The sequence below is a fragment of the Myotis daubentonii genome, chromosome 8 (assembly GCF_963259705.1).
Source record: "Myotis daubentonii chromosome 8, mMyoDau2.1, whole genome shotgun sequence".
Taxonomy (NCBI): Eukaryota; Metazoa; Chordata; class Mammalia; order Chiroptera; family Vespertilionidae; genus Myotis; species Myotis daubentonii.
Genome location: NC_081847.1, coordinates 26,817,611 through 26,832,754, shown reverse-complemented (window position 1 = coordinate 26,832,754; position 15,144 = coordinate 26,817,611). Strand labels below are relative to the sequence as shown.

The window sequence follows — 15,144 nt, the reverse complement described above, 5'->3', positions numbered from 1 at the left end:
ACAGTGAAAAAGAAATGGGGATGGAGCTAGGGAAAAAGTCACAGGAATCTATGTTCTTTGTTGAATTAAGAGCAAATTTCCTCTATAGTTAATTTCCTGGAGAATATGGATGTAAAGAGGAGTTTACACATAAGAGATATGTCAGAATGCATTTGGCTTTTGACCTGAAATAAAATTTTTAAAGCATGTTCTTGTCACCCTGGAAGGATTTTACGTTTTTCATTCTCCACAGCATCAAACATCAGGCCTTGCACGTATCAGGGTGTTCAAAGATAATTTATGTTGATAAATACTTCAAAATTGCCAACAATCCAGAATGTAGGCCACAAAGAGAGATCTAACAAGTACCATAATTGTGTTGCATTGACCAAATAACAACTCAAATGACATAATTGGAAAGAACGAAGCCCATTTAATAGAAAAAGTTCCAGATGTTTTCAGCTGCAAATTCTTTTTCCCCTCTCTTTAGAAAGAAAGTTTTAAAAATTAATTAATAAGCAAACACAGTATGCTGATTACTTAATATGCATGACCTCATTTGAACAACTAGTGGAAACTAGCATTATTATCCCCATTTTACATATGAGGTGATTTAAATTCCAAGGGGTTAAATAAGCTGACAAGGTCAAAGTTGGTAAAATACAAATACCCTGTGGAGAGAGAGAATATTATCTACCCCTCAATGAATTATCCACTTGTGTAAATCTGTGGCAACAGTTTAATTTGTGATTGCATTCCTAGCCGTTTGCAACAGGCTAATTAGTATTTATTTTAAAAATGAAAATTAATATCATTTTCAAGCAAATATATTTATTTAGGAAAAGTCTGCCAAAAATATAGGCATACACCATACTCTAGCACTTGATTAAAAGTATCAGGAATGTAATCCATTATTTTTCTACATTGGCAGCACTTCCCTAATTTATTTCTGTTTAGGTCTGAAGTACTTTTTTATTTTGACCTAGAAATTCACTGATCACCATTTTCTTTATATTTCCGTTGCCATTGGCAACCTTGAATCACAAGGTTGAACAAATGCTGCATTTTACTTGAGTGGTTTGTAATTTTGAACTTCGAGTTCATGTTCAGTGGGAATTGTTTATCTATAGGGTTCACTGCTGCCTTAGGTTACAGAGAATGCCGACAGTCTGAATTTGCTGTGCCTCTGCTGGGACTCCATGAGTTTTATTAATTTTTCATCAGCGTTTGATTTATTGACACTGGACACCCATTCACAAGGGTAAAGTGAATTGGAAACTGCACTCGTTTGTGGTGCTCGTTCGGCTTTCTGATCCCTGGTTGCTGACACATTTCCTCCCATCAGCCCTATGAATCTTTAGGTTCCTCGCCTTGTCCCCAAGATTATGGACGGAGATTTCCAGTTCCCATTTCCGCAGGGCCTTCAGGCTCAGCACTCAAACTCCTTAGGCCTTTCTCCACCCTTTTAAAACATTAACAGCCAGCTCACCAAAGGAATCTGCTTGCTATCCCTGGACCTTTTAACTCTGCATTCCTTTGTCATTCCTGTGACTCCGGGATTTCTTCTTCTCACATTAAACTCAGCTATAAATTTAAATAAGTATATATGTTCTGTCTTATTCAGCATTTCCTTGTGTTTGGAGTAGAAAACAAAATTTTCCACTCTGCCATTTTGACTCAAACTCACATTGCAATTTGTTCTAAGGAAGCTTAGAAGAAAACAAACAAAACCTGGAATGGTTGGGATATACAATGTAGTCCCATTTTCCCACGTGCTATTTTCCAACAATCCTCTGGTAACTTGACCAATCTAATTCTGTGGTTTTTATATGATCTTGTTATTTCTGTTCTTGGTTGAAATAGAAATTCTCCAGATTATTCTAAAAATAAATTGAGGCTTTGCAAGGTTGCTCAGGCTAATGTTGAAACCACCCATTCTATATATGTACTTTTAAAAATATATATATTTTTATTGATTTCAGATAGGGAGAGAGAGATAGAAACATCAATGATGAGAGAGAATCTATTGATTGGCTTCCTTCCTTACTGGGGACTGAGCCCACAACCTAAGCATGTGCCCCTGACCAGAGTTGAACCTGGGACCCTTCAGTCTACAGGCCGACACTCTATCCACTGAGCCAAACCAGCTAGGGCTCTATATATGTACTTTTTAATGCTTTTCCCATTGTTATTAATAGCCTCTTAACTAATTGATGATGTTGAGGTTAAAATACCATAGTCCCTGCAGTAATTTTTCATAATTGGGGGTGGGGGGTATCTAGTCTACATTCAGTGTTTTGCAGTTAAAATATATATATTTTAGATTTTGTTTTATTTTAGAATACTATTTTCATGATAAAAATAACTACATTACTAATAATTACAATACCATCAAAATAAGAAGTCAAAAAATTAACGCACTCATAATTCCAAAACAGTTTGTATCTTAGTATTTCCTTTCAAATTAATTCTGTATTCTTAGAAAATATTTTCATAGTTATAATCATGGTACATACACAACTGTATGTAGATTCTTAATTTACCGCAGCAATATAATCATTTTTCCCTGTTTTCATACCATTTTTTGGTTTACATTTAGTGACACATTGTATTTCATTAAGTGAAAGCCTTGTATTTTATTTTACAGAAACTCTAAATTTTATTGATGTTTTCGTTGTTGTTTATTTGTTAGTCTTATTATTTTCCCTGATCTTTAGCAGTAAATTTAAACATATTTGAGCAAGATAATTATAGTACCATTTGCCATCCCCACTTCCCAAGGGCCAGAAAGATATTTGTAAAAGAGTTAAAAGACTGTGAGGAATTAAAATTTAAAAAATACAAGATGCTCCCAGAGAAGAAAATAAGTGAAATAATATAAAATGTTTAATGAGAAAACAAACGGAAACAAATGACCTTATGTGTATATTAAAGGTAACAATTACACAAAGAATATAATTATTTCTAGTGAGTCTTAGCAGAGTAATATCATTGTGCATCCTTAGTGAGATATATTCTGTTGGTGCGGAGGGGAAAGAACCTGTAAAGAGCCTTAAGCTTCACATGGTTATTTTATTGGTAGGTTATAACATTAAAACTGTTCTGTATATTGCCAGGTAAAGCAAATAAGTATGCTAATGTTATTAGAAACCAAATATACAAAATTAATTACAAAATAAAAAAGATACACAAATATAAAATCAAGGAAGTGAAGAGAAAGATTTATACAGTGACATTTAAATTTGAAAAAGTAATATGCTAATATTTTTCAAACTATACGTCCTAACTGTCCACTGAGATGGTCCAAGTGCACTGACAGGCCGGTGGCAGTGAGCGCCTTCAGCTCCCAGAGCTTGGCTTGTGAAGCTTTCTCCATGGAAGCTTCTTTGGAAAAGAATCTGATTCCAGGTTTGAGGCAGGGAAAGCACCAGAGGATGTAAGGCATCTTGTTCTACCAAGAAAAGCAAGCAAGGGCTGAAAAATGAATAGGGAGGAGGCGTGTCAAAAGGACCCAGAAGCCTGCCTGAGAGGGCTCCTGCTGACCACACCTGGGAACATTTGACCTCAAAAAAGAATAGCAGCTGTCAAAAGGAATAAATCAAAATAAAAATCTATTTCCTGTAGTTATTTTCAGAGGAAGAGGAAAAAAAAAAGAAAATGCATTGGCCATCTTTTAAAATAATTATTGCCCCAAGTCCTTACTCAGAAAAATGTGTAATTAAAGGAAAATAATTAAATGCTTATTATTCTCTGGTTTCAATTTGTTTCCTTAGAGAAGTGGCTTTGATTATATCTCTTTGGTAACTCAGTAACCTGGCTTATTTTGTGTTTATGCCACATGTACACTATACTGAGCTGCTCCTTTTTTTTCCTGTTTGTAAACTAACCTTCATGAGTCACTTTGTTTTCTCCTTCAACTTCACTTATATTTCTCCCTCTAAAAACCTTGCTTAATTAAATCAAATATCTGCTTTACTTCTTAAGGCAGTTGAAAAAATGTCAGAGGCAGAGTAACATCTCAAGTATAAAAATCTTTGACAATATAGTCATGCAGGCCTGAACACATTTGAACTTGCTTTTCCTTCTTATCTAACAGAGTTTACAGTAGCAATGAGTGGCAACATCTTTTGAAAATCAAGTTAACTAAGATAGCTTGGAAATTGAGTGTGGCTAGTAAAATTGGAGAACTCTGCCTATAATAAAGTGAACTCTGGCGATGCTCTTGTTTATTGATATCTGAGTATAATAAAACAATCTGTCTTAAAAATAGACTTTAGACTGTTCTTCCTTCCCTTTTTGTTCATTTTTAAATGTCTTATAAACTTAAGATCAAGCAAGCTCTTGGGTGCTAATTTAGAAAAGCTCCAAGGCATAGCCTACAAAATCAAATTTCTCCTAAAGATCTATTTGTGCTATGGTGATTTTCCCTCAAAAATGTGTTTTGAGGTGACAGCAATGAAAAGATGGGGGCAGCTGGATTTAGTTATAAGTACTTTATGAAGCTGGACCATATATGATATGTCTTTGAATTCTCCCACTATATCAGTTAGAATTGCCACACACTGCTGCCTAACAAACAATCCCAAACTCAGTGACACAAAACAATAAGCATTTACTAAGCTCATGAGTCTATGAACTGGCAGGGCAGTTCTTCCATTCGGGGCCAGGCTCAGCTGATCTCAGTAGCCATGCTTGGCCTTGTGTTTAGCTAGTGGGTTTGACTTTCATGTCTGATTGTCAGTTGAAATGATAGAGAGAAGAACTTCTTCACATGAGAGCAGAAGCACACAGGCCTCTGGAGGTCTAGGCTCACAGCTGCAGACTGTCACTACATTCACCTGAACAAAGCAAATCACAAGGTCTCCCCAGATTCTAGGAGATGAACAATACACTCCACTCTTCTTTAAAAACTATTTTTGTTGATTTCAGAAAGGAAGAGAGAGAGAGAAAGAGATAGAAACATCAGTGATGAGAGGGGATCATTGATCGGCTGCCTCCTGCACACCTCCTACCAAGGATGGAGCCCACAGCCCAGGCATGTGCCCTTGACCAGGAATTGAACCTTGACTTTCTGGCTTATAGGTTGACACTCAACCACTGAATCCAATCAAAGTGGGCTACATTCACTCTTGATTGGAGAAACTGCAAAGGCCATGACTATAAGGAGGGGTGAAGAATTGCTGTCACTTATGCAATCTATCTACCATTCCCACAGGGCCTGAAGCTTGAGATGCATAGTGTAGAAACTCAAGTTTGAGTACATGAACTAGAATATAGTAGTTCAATGAGATGACCCTGAACCCCAGCAGAGGGATGATTAAGAGCAAGCCCTGATGTCCAGTGGACCCTCTGAAGTTCAGGATTGTGGGGAGGGAAAATTAGGAGGAATCCAAACTGAAATTCCACAGTTGGACCCACTTTCTTGAGTCCTCTGATCTAAGCCCATTAGGAGACAAGTTAGACATTCTACACAAGCCCAATTGGACTCATGAGTGTGGGTTGAATTGATTGCCAAAAATTTTACAAATCAGAAGATCTTACATGAAAATTTGGATTTCTGACTTCTCTTGAAAAACAAAAATCTTTGTTTTTTCAGCTTCAGGCACCCCCTTAGACAGAGCATGTCCTCACCACTCCTACTTCCTTGCACACAGCCTGCTCCCCTTTTTTTATGACTTGCCTTTCCCCATAAATATCTGTTTGCAACGCGTGGGCTGGAATAACCCTAGATTCCTGATAGCTGAGCTTTTGTGGAATAGAGCCAGACTTTGCTCAGCATACTTTTCATGTTTTCTTACAATGAGTAAGAATTTTTTTTATAAGAAGAAAAATAAGTAATTTAGCAGAGCTGGAACTTGAAAATTAATAATAAATGCAATTTTGTAATTAGCTCATTAATAAATGAGTTTTTTTAAAGAGTGAAACATGGCATTTAATATATTAAATTAATGTAGTTAATACATTAAAATATTTTAATTTATTAAAATAGTTTAGAATACAATAAAATCTACTAATCCATGATAAAAGAAAGAGTCCATTGAAGTTATAATTTAGCTACAGCTAAGGTCAGTTATAAAAAAAATATTTAAATAATTATTAAAATTAAATTATTATTATTATTTTGATACTGTTTTTTATAATAAGGAATATATATTTGCTCTTTTTTCAAGTTCCTGGTATAGAGCTCCTCCTAAAACCCTTGGGGCTTCATAAGTGATGATCAAGATTAAAGTGTCTTTTGTTATGTTAATGAGGTGACTATTGCAAAGCACTAGGGATAGGGGTTGGTCTGGTTGCCAGGGTCCCAACCACATGATGAGAGGGTTGGAATTTTTAGTCCCACATTCAGACCTTCTGGGAGAGGAGAAGGCCTAGAGGTTTTGTTCAAAAGCCAATGGCTTATTTCACTTAGCATAATACACTCTACGTCCATCCATGTTGTTGCAAATGTTAAGGTTTCATTCCTTTTTATGGCCAAGTAACGTTCCATTGTATATCTGTACCCCACCTTCTTTATCCAATTTTCTGTTGGTGGGCATTTGGTTGCTGCCATATTTGGCTATTGTAAATAATGCTGCAATGAACATAGGGGTGCATATATCCTTTGGAATTGGTGTTACAGGTTTTTCCAGACATATACCCAGAAGTGAAATTGCTGGGTCATAAGGAATTCCATTTTTTATTTTTTGAAGGACCTCCATACTGTTTTCCACATCCTTGCCAGCACTTGTTATTTGTTGATTTAGTGATGATAGCCATTCTGACAGGTGTGAGGTGATAGCTCACTGCAGCTTTAATTAAATAAATAAGTCAGACAGAAAAAGATAAATAGCATACCTTTTCACTTATATGTGAAAATAAAGAACAAAATAAACCAACAAAACAGAAAAAGACTGATAGATACAGAGAATAAACTGTTGGTTGCCAGAGGGAGGAGGTTGGGAGGGCTGGGTGAAAAAGGAGCAGGGATTAAGAAAGACCAAATTGGTAGCTACAAAATAGTTATGGGGACATAAAGTACAGCATAGGGAATATAGTCAATAATATCGTAATAACTATGTATGGTGCCAGGTGGGTACTAGGATTATCAGAAGGGGATCACTTTGTAAATTATATAATCATCTAACCACTATGCTGTACACCTGAAATTAATAAAATAATATTGAATATCATCTGCAATTGAAAATAAAAATAAAAGTCAGCAAGTTAAAAAAATCAATTCAGTTTTAGACAGTGGGTTCATGCTTTCAGTAATCAAAGCCTATATCTGACTTCTCTGAAAAGGAAATAACCACAATGCTTTTGTTGAACGCGACATCACTGAACTATAATTATTTCTAGCACAGAGGGCTGCACCAGGAAGCATTTTGTAAAGTATATTCAATAGAGTAGTAATTCATCAAATAGTCCAAGATTTTGCTAGCTTATTGTGATGGTTGGTTTTATATGCCAACTTGGCTACGCCACAGTACCCAGATATTTAGTAATCAAACATTATGCTTCTATAAAGGTATACTTTTTGGATGAGATTGACATTTAAATCAGAAAACTTTGAGTAAAGCAGATTCCCCTCCATAATGTAGGTAAGCTTTATCCAATCAGTTTATATATATGCTATTGGTTCTGTTTCTCTAGAGAACCCTAACACAGATATTAAGAATATTCTGTGTCGTTCTTATTTTACTAATAAAATCTCATTCTCATTTTTAAAAAAATGCCAATGGCCAATAATGTAATCAATAGTGCCTATGTAATGACAGCTCCATAAAAACCTCACCTTCCCCATACTTTGCTCTATGCATCTCTTTCATCTGGCTGTTCTTGAGTTAAATCCTTTTATAATAAACCAGTGACCTGGTAAATAAAATGTTTCTCTGAGTTCTGTGAACTGCTCTAGCAAATTAATGGAACTCCTAACTATAGCCAGTCGGGCAGAAGCACAAGTGACAAACAAGACTTCCCAATTGGTGGGGGTGGAGGGCAGTCCTGTAGGACTGAACCCTTAAACTGTAGAATCTAATGCTACCGCCAGGTAGATAGTGTCAGAATAGAGTTCAATTGTAGGACATCCCGCTGGAGTCATAGAGAATTGCTTGGTGGTGTGGAGGAAAAACCCACACATTAAATTTGGGTGCAGAACTGTAATGACCAGAATTATAGTATTAAAAAGTTATTAGAAAATGTGAATTTAAGTATGTGTAATATTCTCACATTTCATGTTTCATTTTTTATATAAATTAAGCAAAGAAACAGCATTATCAAGCAACATGGAGTCTTGCCCATCAATGACCTAAGAGGAATTGACTTCTAGGTCAGGTAGAATATATCTATAGGTGAAGGTCCCACAGTCTAATCCAAGTGAAAACAGAAATCTGCTGTTCCATGAACCCAGGGCTCTGTGCTTGTCTCTCTTTCCTTACATTTTCTGGAAATGAAATTTTAAAGGTACATGTTACTGAATTAAAATTGAGGTGAAATGACGATGAAGTTGGGATAGTAGTAAATGGATACTGCCAAACACCAAGCTGAGATCTTATTCACACAAAAGAGTGTGACAGTGTAAAAGCGTGACCTTCTTCTAAATGGTTGGGCACCTGGGAGAGACTTGGCCATCCTCTTCCTGTACGTGAAGATGCTGGGCTTCCCCTGACCCTGACCCTGAGGGTGGGGATGTGTATGAAGGTGCCTTTGCTCACCTCAGCAATGCGACTCTCAGGGCCCTGGGGATACCTTTCTTTTTCTTTTTTTTTTTAAATTTATCTTTATTGTTGAAAGTATTACAGATGTCCCCTATATCCCCCCACCCTCACCTCAGGCCTTTCACCACCCTATTGTCTGTGTCCAGGGATTATGCATATATGCATGTAAATTCTTTGGTTAATCTCTTCCCACCCACCCACCCTGACTTTCTCTGGCAGATACTTTTCACACAGTATGTTTCCACCTTGGCTATTAGAATTCAGATTCTAGCACCACATATTCATTAATGCCCCACATTTTTTTTCTTGGGAAGACTAGGTGACTTTAAATACTCTGGTTATTTTTATCAGTCATTTTAGAAAAAAAATTATTCAGATAGATTCACAATCCATTATCTGAAACTCTTAATGCCCATTATATTTCAGAATACATAAATTTTATGATTTTTAGAAAGATGATATGATACATATACCATAGGCATAATATTTCAGGGAGTTCTGGGTCACCCTCATAATCATGAATATTCACATAAAGTGGGATAATTAAGGATTACAAATAGCCCTGTATCAGTTAATGTCAATGAGTTGCTATAAATTTACAAAAAAAAAAAGAAGACAAACTTCTGGATCTTTGGACTTTGGGAATTTTAGAATTGTAGATAAGGGATTATGAATCTATATGACATAACTGAGCTTTGGCAAAACTTGTCTGGCATAGAAGCAAGAGTACAAAGGAGTTGAACTAGAGGATGTTCTCAAGCTGCAGGCACCATCCAAAATGGAATGAATAAAGGCAACCAAGACATCAAGCCTAAGTGCCCATCAGTAGATGAATAGATTAGAAAACTGTGGTACATGTACATGATGGAATACTATGCTGCTGTAAAAAAGAAGGAATTCTTACCATTTGCAACAGCATGGATGGAACTGGAGAGCATTATGCTAAGTGAAATAAGCCAGTCAATGAAGGAGAAATACCACATGATCTCACTTATTTATGGATAATAAAGACCATTATAAACTTATGAACAAAAATAGATACAGAGGCAGAGCTGCCTCGAACAGACTTTCAAACTACAGCAGGAAGGCAGGGGAGGGTTGGGGGGCAGGAGAGGAGGGTAAGAGATCAACCGAAGGACTTGTATGCATGCATATAAGCATAACCAATGGACATAAGACACTGGGGGTTAGGGGAGGCCAGGGGATTGTCAAGGGCGGGGGGGAAAAAGGAGACATATGTAATACTCTTTGTAATACTTTAAGCAATAAAACAATAAAAAAAAAAAAAGACACCAAGGGCAGATGCCCTGAGCACTGTCTTCACCCTAGGGGTCAGGGATCAGGGGTCAGGGGTCAGGGGCCTAGGGGTTACACTGAAGCTGCAGATGAAAGACATGCAGCCAGGATCAAGACAAAAAGTAAAACTGGGAGCTTAGACAGAAAGATAATCAGAGTGTCCAGTCCAGTGAGAACCAGCAGCATTGACATCACCCGGGAGCCCTGAGAAATGCAAGATCTTGGGCCCCACCCAGATCTCCTGAATCAGAATAAAAAATTAGGACTCCAGGTGATTTGGGTACACCTTAAGCAGGAAAATAAGTTCCTTAAAGGTTTTAAGGACACATCTTAAGAAAAGCTGCTTCATTGCTCCTCAGAAGAAAAAAAACAATCTTACACATCATTTCTAAGATTATGGTCCCCCACCTACCATTCAATAAGCAACAAGAATTTTATTTAACAGTATGGGTTTAGATTTGTCTCTGCTGTGCAGAGTGACACCCACCGCTGGCCCTGCCCTTCACCTCACTTCTCTGAAGACCAGCTTTTGCTTGCTTTATGACTAGGGCCACATGTAAGACTGCATTTAAAGAAAGTGTTCTGTGACTTTTAAAAGTCTGAAAAGCCTCCTGAGCATTAAACATATAAATTAAAAGACAGTTTACATGGTAGCTAAAACAGTTTATGAGGCAAATAGAAATTAGGTTGAAAAGGAATAAAATGAAGATAAGATAAAAGAAGTAAAAATAGAAGTTAAAGTAGGTTACAGGAATATGTTTGGTGTGTAAAAATGCATCCAGCTCCTCTTTACAAGCTCGGCTTCCCAGCCTCTGAGTGAGGCCACGCTTCTTAAAGCCCTCACCTTGATCCTCTCTCCGTTGCAGTCCGATTCTTCACTGTTCTTCCCAGCTCGGGTCATGGCTGACCTTGGCACTCCCAGCTATCAGTAGCTTCCAACCCCTACATTTAAGAACTTCAGATCATTGTTTACTAGTTTTTAATATTTATTTATTTATTTATTTATTTATTTATTTATTTATTTATTTATTTATTTATCTCAGAGAGGAAGGGAGAGGGAGAGATAGAAACATCAATAATGAGAGAGAATCATTTATCAGCTGCCTCCTGCACTCCGCCTACAGGGAATTGAGCCCGCAGCCCAGGCATGTGCCCTGAACGAAAATTGAACCATGACCTCCTGGTTCATAGGTCAATGCTCAACCACTGAGCCATGCTGGCTGGGGTACTTCTCTAAACTTTTTCAAAAGATTCATCTGTGTGTGTGTGTGTGTGTGTGTGTGTATTTATATCACTGCAGGTAGCCCTATTTTGCCACACATAGCCTGAACTTGACTTTCAGCTATGGAAAAAATGGCATGTTGAGCTAAACTCTGTTTTATATCTTTTCAATAGGTAACCTCTGGATGATATTAAAATTAATATATCTCTCCCCCACCTTTGCACATGTCGTTCAAGAAGTTTCTACAGGGGTGGTTATAGAAACCTGAATGATGTAACATCACCCTTCCCTCTTGGTGTCTCCCAGCTGCAGGTGGAGCTGGAGCAAGAGTACCAAGACAAGTTCAAAAGACTGCCCCTGGAGATTCTGGAGTTCGTACAGGATGCCATGAAAGGGAAGATCAGTGAGGACAGCAATCACAGCTCTGCCCCTTCCTCCCTGGCCTCCGACGCTGGAAAACTGAACCACAGGTCTCCCTCCAGTGAGGAGCTGGAAGGAGAACGCTCGGGAAAAGAGTTTGATACTCCTCTGTGAGTGTTCCTGCCAGGCCTTTGGAACATGCATGGCCTCTCAAGCTCCATCGGACTCTCTCTTATTACAAAGATCACTGCCCGGAGCATCTTCCCGAGAAGCATCCCTTAGCCCAAAATCCACACCAAAACTAGAGTTCCAGAAGGATCCACGCAGACGTCCCCAGGCCCAAGCGCCATGTGCAATGTGGAAACAAATGCTAGGTCTCCTAGTAGAGAGTGCATGTATGTGGGATTTTTGTTTTCTTTCCAATAGTAAACAACGCAGGCAACTTCCAGGCTGCATGGACCATCTAATGAAGGACTGTGTCTTCTTTGAAGAAAATCAAGCTCATGTTTTTATTTGAAGCTCTGGTATAAAATAGTTGCAAAGTAATAGAAATAGTTTGAGAAATGCATATCATTATTTAACACTATTGAACAACCCACTTTGAATATTGTTTTCCTACCTGCCACTCAACTACCATATCTTCAATTTAACGTGCATTTTTTATTGTTTCGTCCTTTGCTTTGCAAGCACCGGTGGCTTGCAGTCTGCTAATTTATTTATCATAGAGGCCTCAGTATATTTGCTGCTGACATGGCTTTCTCAGATATCATAGTGATTCAAATAAGCTGGTTTTCTTTCCTGAAAAAAAAAATTACGTGATTGTATCTTTGCCCAGTGAAGTTATTCCCAGACTTGGCAGTATGGCTCGTACACTTGGCTGCATGAGCAGGTTGGCCACACTCCTCCAGCCAGTGGGCTATCCGAGTTGACTGTTTGCACTCAAAGTCTGGGTATTCATTAGTCATTGGCCTGAAATGTATAAATAACTACATAGAATATGTTCAGTTGAATAAAAATATTTGAGCCAATATATGTTGAGCAGAGATTCAATCAGACTAAAGAGGTCCCAGTGGTTCTTAATGTCTGACATTATTTTATGGTTCATTTATTTTTAATAGTGATAAAGATTGAATATTTATCTAAAGAATACACAGACCCATATATAAATGATATATATTATCCCTATGTATATATGTACACACTCAGCCATATAAATACAGACACATGCACTACACACACACACACACACACTCACACATTCATTTGATTGTTGATGTGTGACAATGACCCAAAACTCTTCCACAAGACTTAAAACCAAATTTAGGGATAAGTGGATAGAGTTGAAAATGATCAAACATCTAGATTTCATGGATAAATCATTGATATTTTAAGAAACAATTGATGGAGTTATTGATGCAAGTTGAATTAGATTTAGAATTTAGAATGTGAATTTGATATATATTTTGCAGGATCAAAACTGGATTTTAAACCTGTTTCAATAATCAGAATAGACAAAAATATATATGACAGAAATATGGGAATGTATTAGTATCTTCCATAATTATTAAATCTGAAAGATTTCATTTTTACTATAACATAAAAAATACTTCATTTATATATTTATTATATACATTTAATTCATTTAACTGTGTTTTTTTTGTTAAGTTCTTATATTAGGTGGCATGAGAAAAACAAAGCATATCAAGGTAAAACTGATCAAAAACATTATTGAAAAGTCTTAAATAAGAGAGAATAATTATATAAAGGAAAATATAGTTTAGAGAGTAACACAAAGAACATTGAAGTTAAAGCCCTGAAGCAAGATGCTCACAGCTTTAGCTTAAAATAAACCTGCCTGATTGTAGCTTAGCAAAACATTTTAAAACACAAAGCCAGTTGTGTCCTAAAAATTATTTCAAGAATTTAATATTTTTATGGAAATCACTTTATTTAACTTTAAGCAATAACTAAGGATCACAATTAAGTTTTAATCAAAATGAAGGCTTAGTTCAAACATTAGGAAAAAGTGTTTGATTAAAAATACACATCTAGTGAGACACAAGGAGGAAAATCCCATCCTCTTTGGAAATGATAGTATTTTGATCTGAAAGATATGGGGTATTAATTAGACACTTAATACAACTTAACTTCCATTGAAAGAGATATCTTTTGTAAATCATTCTACTTTTGCACTTTGAAAGAAAGGCATTAATCATGAGGAAGTAAGAATGGTCAAAATCGAATGCTGCATTTTTATAAACAAAATTACAGACTGTCTAAAATTGCAGAAGCGTGAACTAATAATAGCATTCATAACCAAGCGCAATAGTGATTATTACCGCATATTGTATTACATTTAGTCCAGAGATAGACTAAGGTTGAGTAATCTTGACTTACACAAAACTGTTTTGGTAGTTACATTTCATTATCTTAGTGACTCTAATATGTTTGTATTTGGCCATTTATTGTAACCACATTTTTATATCTGTACAATGACACTTTTGCAGTTGTGGGGTAGTGTGTAACACTGTCCATCTTGCATCATTGAAACTACTACAGTGATATTATCATTTAACAATATTAATATTACTTGAAATAGACAAAGGTAAGGAAAAGGGGTCTATATGATGTGCAGTTTTGTGCCTTTATGTATCTGCCTTGTTCTTTGTTGAATGTGTGAAATTCTGTACTGTGGTTTTTCCTATAATAGAGAGTAGAGCTGTGTATTAAATTAGCCTGTGCCCCTCTGGTACCTGTACACTACTGAGAATAGCGTGGTTTTGGCCGTGTAAACCCATTTTCAAAGTTCTGATGACATACCATGTGATTTGGTTTTTAACATTTCACTTTAACATTTCCATATCACCATGCATCAATTACTATTCCTGTAATAGTTAAGCAGTCATTAAATAATTCCAAAAGAAAGGGCCATTGCTTGCATTACTTTGAACTTAATGTTGTGCTTTGCACTGTATACATATTGCTTGTGATGGATTAGATATCGTGACCTTTGCCTTTTCAGAAGAAAAAAAAAGGACAAAGTATTTGAAGCTCTTAAAATGTACATATTTTGGTTCTCCTATCTCAAATTATTTAAAAAGCATAATTCACATTTTTGTAATAATTCTATGCAATTTTGTGGCATGATGTTTCTTCCACTTGTAATTTTATGTGCTTTCATCACAAATCCAAAGGAAATAATAAAACTTTCTTAACACAACCCAGCTGTTATTTCTTGGTGTCAGGAACAACCTTCTTTAGATGGGCAGGATGGTGGGAGCAGGCACAATGCCAGTCTTCAAGGATGTAATGCCCATATTCGTGCCTGTGCACAGACTCGAGAGCCTGCAATGCTTGTGACCAGAGGGCACACCTGTCATTATTCTAAGATTCTGCCACCCCTCTCTATTTTTCCAATAGTCCTCCCTCCCTCCCTTCTTTGATCAAAGCTAAGGAAGGCAATGCAGTCAAAGGTTTTTTGACAAATAGTGGAAGTGACAAGAACTGACAGAGTACTTTGTGGAGAGCGGCTACAGTGTTTGGACAGGTTCAAGCCTCGGACTAATGAGAGGGCACAGTCCTCTCATT

General features: G+C 36.8%; 1 protein-coding gene across 4 annotated transcripts in view; it reads left to right on the top strand.

Annotated features, from left to right (window-relative positions):
- Nucleotides 1-14,776, top strand: part of PLCB1 (phospholipase C beta 1) — a 625,546-nt gene extending 610,770 nt beyond the window's left edge. For 2 of the 4 annotated variants that reach the window (XM_059705575.1, XM_059705573.1), the window contains exon 32: nt 11,503-14,776. In XM_059705575.1, the coding sequence (XP_059561558.1) occupies nt 11,503-11,730 (228 nt within the window). In that variant the 3' untranslated portion in view covers nt 11,731-14,776. The remainder of the gene's footprint in view (nt 1-11,502) is intronic. The other 2 variants (XM_059705577.1, XM_059705576.1) reach the window with 1 other exon arrangement.
- Nucleotides 14,777-15,144: the final 368 nt, after the last annotated feature.